Source organism: Nematolebias whitei, chromosome 18, assembly GCF_014905685.2.
Source record: "Nematolebias whitei isolate Nwh7 chromosome 18, NemWhi1, whole genome shotgun sequence".
Lineage (NCBI taxonomy): Eukaryota > Metazoa > Chordata > Actinopteri > Cyprinodontiformes > Rivulidae > Nematolebias > Nematolebias whitei.
The window spans coordinates 16275635-16286416 of NC_056515.1; the positions used below are offsets into that span (position 1 = coordinate 16275635).

The 10782-nt window shown below is 41.5% G+C and overlaps 1 protein-coding gene across 1 annotated transcript in view; it reads left to right on the forward strand.

Moving 5' to 3' along the window:
* Nucleotides 1-6584: 6584 nt before the first annotated feature.
* Nucleotides 6585-10782, forward strand: part of ogdhb (oxoglutarate dehydrogenase b) — a 35355-nt gene continuing 31157 nt past the window's right edge. The window contains exons 1-2 of the mRNA XM_037692154.1: nt 6585-6691; nt 7770-8161. Coding sequence (XP_037548082.1) covers nt 7928-8161 — 234 coding nt within the window. The 5' untranslated portion in view covers nt 6585-6691; nt 7770-7927. The remainder of the gene's footprint in view (nt 6692-7769; nt 8162-10782) is intronic.

Consider the following 10782-nt stretch of genomic DNA (forward strand, 5'->3'; position numbering starts at 1 on the left):
GTGGAGTTTGCATGTTCTCTCCGTGCATGCGTGGGTTTTCTCCGGGTGCTCTGGTTTCCTCCCACAGACCAAAAACATGCATGTTAGGCTGATTGGTAACTCTAAATTGTCCCTAGGTGTGAGTGAGAGAGTGAATGGTTGTTTGTCTCGTTTGTTTCTATGTGGCCCTGCGATGGACTTGCGACCCGTCCAGGGTGTACCCCGCCCCTCGCACAGTGATTGCTGGACATGGGCACCAGCAACCCCCGTGACCCAAAATGGAACAAACGGGTAAAGATAATGGATGGATGGATGGATATATACAGTATGTGTGTGTGGGTTTTTTTCTTCTCATGAAACAGCTTATCCACAAAATAGCATATCAGTGTGATAGAAAGCTACATTAGTTTAGTTCATAGCTTTTATTTAGTTTGATGCCATTTATTCATCCACACAACATCCGTGTTACAAGTTTGTGTGTGCTGAGCAGAGACCATGTATGTGTGTCATGATAGTGCTAAGGTTGTGACTGGATCAGGCCACCTGAACCAGTGTGTCTAGTCAGTCCGTAAATTTAGTCAGACTCATTCTTTAAGTTTATAAACTGACACCTTGAAAGGTGGCATCTAGCCCCTATTGTGAGGATTGATAGGGGAATCTGCATACAGGTATGTATCTATAGCTCAGCTTTATTACTGAAACCCCACACTCGCTGTTCTTTGAAGTGAGAAAGCTCCTCGGATGAGAAGCGAAACGTCTTCAGTTACAAATAAAATCCAGTTGTTTTAGTTTTTAATCTTGTTTGGATTGCCCATGTCCTGGATGACTGAGAACCTTCACCAGCGTGGCATCTTTCAATTTTGAAATGAAAAATCTCCAATAAAAAGCAAAACATCCTCAATGGTCATAAAGCAAGTGCTTTATTTTAGGTTGTTAGGAGGATTACCATTTCCTGGATGACTGACAGTTGACACCAGCAGTTCACTACAGTTCTGAGATCAAGATACAGATCCACTAGATCCACTAGATCTCTTAGGTTTGTTGCTCAAACATTAGTGGAATGTGTTATCTCCTGAAGTGTTCATGACTTCCTGTATTTTAGTTTGTGTCACAGATCTGTATTTGCGTTACTTGTGGAGTTTTGTTGCCAAAACACTAACTGCATTAACTTTTATTACCATAAAAAGGCTGAGGCAGGGTGCAGCAGTTGTGGGACCAGTTTTGCCAGAGGCATTTCTTATGTATTCTAAAGAGCTTTATTTCCTATAAGTCAAGTCATACTTTCAGGAATGAATTCTGTGCTTTTACACTATCCAACCATCTCTCTGTCTCATCTATTTTCTCATTACCTTTTTCTTTCAGGGCTGGTATCAATCTGGTTGCACAATGGCTTAGTGGTTAGCACTGTTGCCTCACAGCAAGAAGGTCCTGTGTTCGATCCCTGGGTTGGGCATGGGGTCTTTCTTTGTGGAGTTTGCACGTTCTCCTCGTGTTTGCATGGGCTTTCTTTAGGTGCTCCAGTTTCCTCCCACAGTCTAAAACATGCATGTTAGGTTGCCTGAAGGCCCAGGCCTCCCTTGTAAAAGAGCTATGTGATCTCAATGGGATTTACCTAGTTAAATAAAGGTTAGTAAATAAACAACAAAAAAAGGTTAAATCATGTCATCTGGACCAGTTTCTTTAAGTCGGAAATGTTCCGTACCCCAAGCAGAGGACAGATCTGTCTCATAGGTAGCCTTCAGTGCTGTGTTTCAAGCCAACCCCCTGTTGGAATTTCAGAAGTAGGCTTTTAGTTAGTAAATAAATAATTAAACATCTTTAACTATCTGTCTATCTTTATGCTGTGCAAGAGGCGAGGTACATCCTGCGCAGGTTGCAAGTGCATCACAGCAACTCGTTGGGGCAAATGCGACAAACAACCATTCACATTCTCAATCACACATAGGACCAATTAAGTTACCACATGCATGTTTGTGGTCAGTAGGAAGAAAGTGGCGCACCTGGAGGAAAACCACATATGAGCAGGAAGAACATACAAATACTACCCAGAAAGGTCCCAGGACAGGATTGGATTCTGTGAACATTTTGCTAGGATGCGACCGTTCTAACCAATGCCCATTTGTGCTGCTGGACTGCCCATGACTTATTTCCAAACCATTTACTCATGTATTTGCTCAGTAAAAATCTGTATTTCACTATAATCTACACTATAGATTACAGATTCAGGGTTCAATGTTTGGACCAATACTCTTTAGTTTGTATACAGTATACTTCCATTAGATAATGTTATTAAACAGCATGGGACAAATTTTCATTGTTATGTTGATGATACTCAGGTAAATTTGTCCATGAAACCCAATGAATCCAATCAGCTACTTAGCATTTCGTAAAGACATAAAAATCTGGATGACCCTAAAATTTCTGCTTTTAAACACAGACAAGTCTGAGGTTTTAGTTTTTGTACCTGAGCATCTCAGGAATATTTTTTTCAGTCTTTCTCCCTCCTTGGATGGCATTAATCTGTCCTCCAGCTCTAATGTTAAAAATCTTGGTGTTATTTTTGATCAGGACATGTCTTTTATCCCCCACATTAAAAACGTTACTAGAACTGCCTTCTTCCACCTGCGTAATATCACAAAAATTAGAAACATCTTATCTAAAATGATGCAGAAAAACTGGTTCATCCATTTGTCACGTCTAGACTGGACTATTGCAATGATTTATTATCTGGATGTACAAATACTTCTTTAAAACGTCTTCAGTTGATCCAAAATGCTGCTGCCAGAGTCTTAACTGGAGTTAGTAGGAAAGATCATATTTCTCCAGTTTTAGTTTCTCTCCATTGGCTCCCTGTCAAATCCAGAATAGAATTCAAAATCCTAGTTCTAACCTACAAAGCTCTCAACAACCTAGCTCCATCTTATATTCATGACTTTATTGTTTCATATTTTCCCAACAGAGTACTTCACTCTCAGACTGCAGGTTTACTTGTGGTTCCTAGAGTTTCCAAAAGCAGAATGGGAGGAAGATCTTTCAGTTATCAGGCTCCTCTCTTGTGGAACCAACTTCCAGTTTGTGTCCGTGAGGCTGACACATTATCCAGTTTTAAAACTGGGATTAAGACTTTCCTTTATGATAAATCCTATAGTTAGGGTTGGCTTGTTATTCTGCTATAGGTTTAGACTACTAGAGGACAAACTGACCACATTTCCTTAAATGAATTGTTAAAAATGAATAGTTTCATTTGATACTATTTCTATCTTAACATGTGATTCTTGACCTGCCATTGTGTATCTGTTCCTCCTTCCTGTGCCTCTCAAACCCAGCCGGTCGAAGCAGATGGCGCTTGTCCTGAGTAAAAGGTCAAGATCAAGGTTTTTTTATTTATCATTCGCACAACATGTGGTACATGTGGTGGAACAAACTTGTGTACATAAATTGTAAAGAAAAACAGTAATAAGATCTAAGATATGAACTATGAAATACCTTAACTAAAAATACTGCTAAACACTAAATAGTGCAAAAGAATATGGCGAACAACGGCAGCATGAACATGAGTCTGTGTGAGCAGATGAGTACGAATGAACACAGCAGCCTGAAACAAATCAGCAGCATATCAATAATCAAGTGGCATTACAGTGATTTTTTTTCACAGTGATTATTCATAAGTCTAACAGCCTCAGGGTAGAAGCTGTTCCTCAGTCTAGTGGTTCTACACTTAATGCTCCTCAACCTCCTTCCTGAGGGGAGTGGGGCAAAAAGTGTGTGTGCTGGGTGAGTGGGGTCCTTCATGATGCAGGTGGCCCTCTTTCTGCATCTGGAGGTGTAGATGTCTGTGATGGTGGGGAGACTGACTCCAACAGTCTTCTGTGCAGCCTTCACCACTCTCTGCAAAGCTTTTCTTTCTGCAGCTGTGCAGCCTCCATGCCACACGTTGATGCTGGAGCACAGGATGCTCTCCACTGCACACCTGTAGAAGGAGGTGAGGACTGAGCTTCTTAGACCAGCTCGCCTCAGCCGTCTGAGGAAGTAGAGTCTCTGATGAGCTTTCTTGATCAGGCTGGTGGTGTTGTTGCTCCAGTTGAGGCTATCATTCAGGTGTTCACCCAAATACGTGTAGCTGGAGACCACTTCCACCGCAGATCCTCTTATGTTCAGGGGGGTATAGGTGTGTTTGTTCCTTTTGGAGTCCACAATCATCTCCTCTGTCTTCTTCACATTGATGTGAAGGTTATTCTCTCTGCACCAGCTCTCCAGCTGTTCCACCTCTTGTCTGTAGCTGAACTCATTGTTTGTGATGCATCCCACCACCTCTGGATCATCTGCAAACTTTACAATGTGACAGCCTGGATGGGTAGCTGCACAGTCATATGTGAGCAGAGTGAACAGGAGGGGGCTCAACACACATCCCTGAGGAGAGCCAGTTCTGAGGGTTATGGTGGTGGAGGAGAAGTAGTGGATCCTCACTGACTGTGGTCTGTATGTTAAGAAGTCTAGTACCCAATTGCAAATGGAGGGGTTTAGTCCTATTGTAAATAGTTTGTCCATCAGGGTTTGGGGTATCATGGTGTTGAAGGCAGACGTCAAGTCCACAAAGAGCATACGGATGTAGGAGTCCTTCTGCTTCAGGTGGTTGAGTGCAGTGTGAACCACAGAGGAGATGGCATCCTCTGTTGATCGTTCTTGTGGTATGTGTACTGAAGAGGGTCCTTGTTGATGTTGATGGTTGTTTGGATGTGGGTCATGACCAGTTTTTCGAAGCATTTAGCAACTATCGGGGTGAGGACCACTGGCCAATAGTCATTCAGACCAGTCACTGTAGAGTTCTTTGGGACTGGGATGATGGTGGTGGTCTTCAGACAGGTGGGAACTGTTGCCAGTGTAAGGGAGGAGTTAAATATGTTAGCCAGCATGTCTGGTCTCTGGTCTCTGGTTCTGGACTGGTCTCTGGAGTGGTTCTGCTAAAGGGTTCTTCCTCATGAGTGAGTTTTTCCTTTCCACTGTCACCTTCATGCTTACTCAAGATGATAGTTCTGCAATGGAGTTAAACTCAAAGCAGTCTTCTTCTCAGATAAATAATGTTATTAACTGACTTTTTATTTATATATTAATGTTTCTGTTCAGTGTCCTGAGGTGACTCCTGTTGTGACTTGGCACTATATAAATAAACTGAATTGAAATACATCCTGTAACCTAACTGTACTCTGTCTCTTTTGTGCTCATCAAACAAAACACGAACATCTAATGTGAGCTTTTTTATTCCATCCGTCCATCCATCCATCCATCCATCCATTCATCCATCCATCCATTCATCCATCCATGCATTATCTTTTGTCCGCTTCTTCCTTTTCATGTCATAGGGGTCACTGGTGCCCGTGTCCAGCCATCACTGTGCGAGAGGAAGGGGACACCCTGGACAGGTCTCCAATCCATCACAGAGACACATAGAGACAAACAACCATTCATTCACTCTCTCTCACCTAGGGACAATTTAGAGTTACCAACCAGTCTAGCATGCATAGTTTTGGTCTGGGAGGAAACTGGAGTACCAGAAAAAACCCACACATGCACGGAGAGAACATGCACACTCCCCCCAGAAAGGCCCCCATGCAGTCGGGATTCATTCCGGCGACTTTCTCACTGAGAGGCAGCAGCTCTACCCACTGCACCACCATGCCGCCCGCTGTTTTTATTATTTGTTTTATTTGTGATCGTGGCTAGCTTATAGTCGAGTTATTTTCACTTTTATGTTTTGCAGTCAATTGTGTTTTTCACATGATCTTATCATTGATCATTCTTCTTTGTTCTGTTTCCAATTCTGTTTGTTGGTTTAATTATCACTCGCCTCCGATAGCACAAGGGAGAAATGTTTTTTTATCTTGTCTGTGTGTGTTTGTTTGCCTGTAGCGTTAGTAAAATATCTCGTGAGCCACTGATTACATTTTGGAGTCAGCTCTGATCAAGATGTCTGCCACAGCTATTAGCAAACAGAAGAATGGCTCTAACTCTGTCAGATTTACATATATTGAGTGTAAATGTAGTGTGTTTCTAACTCACTACACATTGGGCAACATCTATGAACACAACTGTGGCATAAACTGTTGGAGTTGGAGACTGTCTGTTAACAAAATATCTCATGAACCACTGAACAAATGTGGGTAAAACAGAATAAAGTTTGGATGTACGTCCACAATTGGATAATTTTGGGATTCAATCGGATTCAAGAGTGTATTGGGTTAGATTAGAACAGATTACTTGTAAATATAATTTTAATAATGTTATGAAAGTAATGATAAGCTTCAAAGTGGAGATGGTTAATTTATATGAACGATGATTTAAAATATATCGTTAGTTTTTTTTGAGTATTTTGTGTCATCAGTTATAATCAAACTGAAAATCAGATGTAAGGCAACACACGAGAGACATTTGAGAAGTTTCAAGTTGTTTTGAAGTTAGAAATCAGCTGCTGCGGTGTTTTCATGTCCATGAGTAATTTGTAAAACTCCTGTTTCTGAGTCCACGCACGCAAACATTTCCTTCCTGCTGTCAGTTTGGCTCTGACCGCTTCGCTCTTCTCCTGTGACGTCACTGGCGCGGCCGCTCCAGCCCAAGCGCGCGCGCACAGACGCAGCTCGCGCACTGACGTTCTGCCGACTTCCCTGCTGGTTGACACGGCGGCGCGAGAGGCAGCAGGAGGAACCCCAACAGAAAGGTAACAACCCGAATGAAGTCTGTGAAGACTACCTGTCTGAGTGTCGCGCGTGGCCCTTTAGTTTGGTCCGAGCTCGTGCGCTCTGTCACTGTAACGGACGGCTTTTGTTTGTTGCTATAAAAATTAATACTTCAGCATCTAAAATCAATAAATATATCTGAGTCTAATTAACATCAGCAGCTCCACTCAGAACACAACAACTTGTTTAAATCACATTTAATAGAGCTTCATGCTGTTTTAAATTTAATTATTGTTTGTTTGTTGTTATTGACACGATTTTGACCCTTTCAAGCAGCACAGCTTTACTAACCCTACAAAAAGCCATTTCTCTCTGTCAGCATTTAGGGACAAAGTGATCAATTATTAATTTATAAAAACATATATTAAAGGGCACAGCTTTTGTTTCAATGAAGTTGGGTCCGGGCTTATTATAAGCTGACAAATGAAGCTGTTGTTTTTCATTAATAAAGGAAACAAATTTATATGTTTCTTGTTAATAAATGCCACGAAAACAATTGGGTTTTTTTTTGTTCTTTCTAACCTGTGGCCAGCTGGTAATAAAGCTCAGAAAGTAATCACTGGATATGCTTCTACAACTCATTAACTTGAGTGCTATTCAAGATGGCTGCCAAGGCAAACTGATCTTAGTAGACACATAAATGTGTATTATATTAATGTGTACAAAATGGACTTTAACTCTGCCATTTTTTCAAAAATTGGATGTAGAGCTGATGAGGGTCAGTCACACATGAGATGAAATGTTTATGATTTATTTCAGTCTTGGTTCACCGCACTCAGACAGGAGTGACGGTCATTATTGACTGCCTTTGCTTTTCAGTAGCTTGAGATAAAAAGGATGTAAACATGAACACAAATTGTAACATTAGCCTCCACAATCCTAAACAAAGCACAGAACTGTGTTGAAGCATGAAGCTCATTGATCCCATAATCATAAAATCCATTCACAGCGTGATTTTAACTTTAATGCCTTTGGTTTTAAGAAAAAAATCAAACTGTTTAACTTTCGGACAAGTTTCACAAGTGAAGAATTTCTTTAACACAGCTTTCCTTTTTGAAGTCAGATCCAGAGGAGAGCGAGGAGAAGACAAGAGGCAGGATTTGTGAGAAAACCATCTTCGTTAGTTCAGAAGGCCGTAGAAGGAGCTGAGAGGATCTCCTCAGTTGGGATATTTCTGCAGGAGGTGAGGGTTACGGAGCCGTGACTGACCTGCTGCCATGCACCGCTTAAGGACTACTGTTACACGGCTACGGCCTTTACCTGTTGCACACACGACCCAGAGCCCGTCTCAGACCAGACTGTTGGTACCTAAAAGACTCCTCAGCACATCTCAGGTTGTGAGGCACCTGAATGCACCTGTGGCCGCTGAGCCCTTCCTGAACGGCACCAGCTCCAACTACGTGGAGGAGATGTACCACACGTGGCTGGAGAATCCCAGCAAGGTTCACAAGGTAATCTGGTGTGTGTGTGTGGGGTGTGTGTGTGTGTGTGTGTGTGTGTGTGTGTGTGTGTGTGCGTGCGTGCGTGCGTGCGTGCGTGCGTGCGTGCGTGCGTGCGTGCGTGCGTGCGTGCGTGCGTGCGTGCGTGCACAAAACTGATCCCGGCTACATGGATGAATGCAGACCGCCCAGGTGGACAATAATGGTCGTAATATTTTGGTTTACAAGCTGCTTCAACTTCTTGTCTTCAAATCTGTAATAACTTTGTGCAGCTCGTAGAGTTTTCTGCTTAAATGACTTTTTAACAACGATTTTAATAACTATCCCGAAAGGGACAATTATTTTTTTTTTTGCCTCTGTCTGTGTATGTTTGTCTATCTGTTAGCAAAATATCTCATAAATCACTGGAAAGATTTTAATGAAACTCAGAAGGAGATAAATTCACAACTTTTGAAGTCACCCAATTCAAGATGGCTGCCACAGCTAATCATCTTTAGCTAACACAGAAACGTCTCTAACACTGTGGTTAATACAGACACAGAGCTTGAATTTGATGCAGTAGTAGCTGAGAGTCATGTTTGCCACATTCCCTGAGCGCTGTCACATTTTGCGAGAGGGAAATCTTGCGTGAGATGCTCATTTGCAAAGTTTCACAAATCTGGCAATAACTCAACATAAAACATTTTTCTGTTTAAATTTCTGTCACCAAAGACAGCGGGTGACATGCATTCGTTCACGTAATGATGGGCCGTCAGGTGCTGAATATGTTTGGAGACTTGCAGCATTCAGAATCTAATGGTAGTATTTCGTCTTGCGTTGTTTGTCAGACTTTACTAACTTTACCTGTGGATTAACAACAGGAGTGCACCTGTAGGAAACAAGTGGAGGTTTCTGTAGAGACACTGCCTTAAAAGCTAAAATGAGTGCATACAAGTCTGAAACAAGTGTCTAATTCCAAATTATATTCCCACTAACCCCCTGTACCTGTTCACCTCTGCACATTTAGTGCACATGCAGTCCAAACCCTCTGCTCTGGTTGTGTACTCTCAGTGGCCCTTCACCCATTTCATGCAGGTTTGAACAGACCGAGCTGAAATGTCACATCCCTTTCCCAAATTTAGTGGGTTTAAGTTGACAAACCTTCTCAGCCAAAAAGCTGATGAAGATCAATAAGTGGGTTCACTTGCACACTTTCCCTCTGTGAACTTGTCTATCTGAAAAAAGTTCAAGCAACAAGTTTTTAGATAAAGAACTGAACATGCACTTTTCGTTTAAAGGGCATTTGATGGCAGTGACCTGCATGTGTTTTCAGATAACAGTAATAATGTTTGATGTGATACAAACCTGTTGTAAATATGTAATATTATGTACCAACTGGTATAAACTAATATTTACTGCAGAGGAAGATACTCTGACCTTAGAAGCATTTCATATTAATATGAACAGTAGGGTTTATATATATTTACAGGCTAAATGTATCAGTGATTGTGCTGCAGTGCTTGAAAGATGACACGCAAAGGAAGGTTTTTTTTATTCCTTTTCAACTGGTCAAGATAAAGTTGTCCAAAAATGTGGTTCATCTGAAAACTAATGAACTTTCCATCAAGCTATGTACATAACTCTCATCTTGCTGATTTCTCCTTTTCGTTTCATAACGTTGTGATTAAAATGATTAAATCCCATTTAATCTATTTAATTTATTGACTTCATTGACAAATATTGAGTTTTTTATGTAAACAGACATCACAGCCTGTCATTTAACAGGTCCCTGTTTGTCTATTAATAAAGAGCTGAATGATGATTGAAGGAAGGAATTCTTTAAATGACAATGTATTACTTTTTAAATAAATAAAGGCCAAGCCAATGTTAAGATATTTTTAATCTAGACTGGTCCTACGGTTTTGATCTGCTCAAAGACGGGATTATAATGAAATTATGACCCGGTTCTGACTGAGTTAAACTGGGCCAGCAACTCTAAAAAGAGTCTCCCTGGGATTTTCAATATCAGTCAAGAAATAGTTTAATCGGCTTGCCACATGACGTAGAAAGGCTTTTGAAGCACTGTCTCATATTTTCCTAACACGTCAGAACCACATAAGATCACTGAGATCACACTTAGCCACACCCCCTAATACACAGATAGGTTGAGCTCCCCTTCTGTGAAGGTGGAGCCTTAGGACCCTATAAATTAGTAATGACATGGGAATTCGAGGCTCTTCTCCCGGGTCTGTGAACGCGTAACAGACTGTAGAGTCCAACGCTGTAAAATTGTAATCTTTTCCTGCCTTTTCTAATAAAATTGATAAAACTTAATTGACGTTTCCTTGATTTATTGATTAGTATAGATGCCACTTCTGAGGGAGGTTCGAGCCGGGGGTAAAGACGTGGGCTGGAGGGGGTTTCCAGATCTGGTGGTCCGCAGCCAGCTCCCATCTTTAACACCAATGATCACCTATTGCTTACTGCCTTGCCTACCATACCATACCATCCCACACCACACCACACCACACCACACCATACCATAACATACCATACCATACCATACCATACTATTCATTCAACCTTTATTTAGACAGGTAAATCCCACTGAGCATCGAGGACTCATTTACAAGAGAGACCTGATTACCATACCA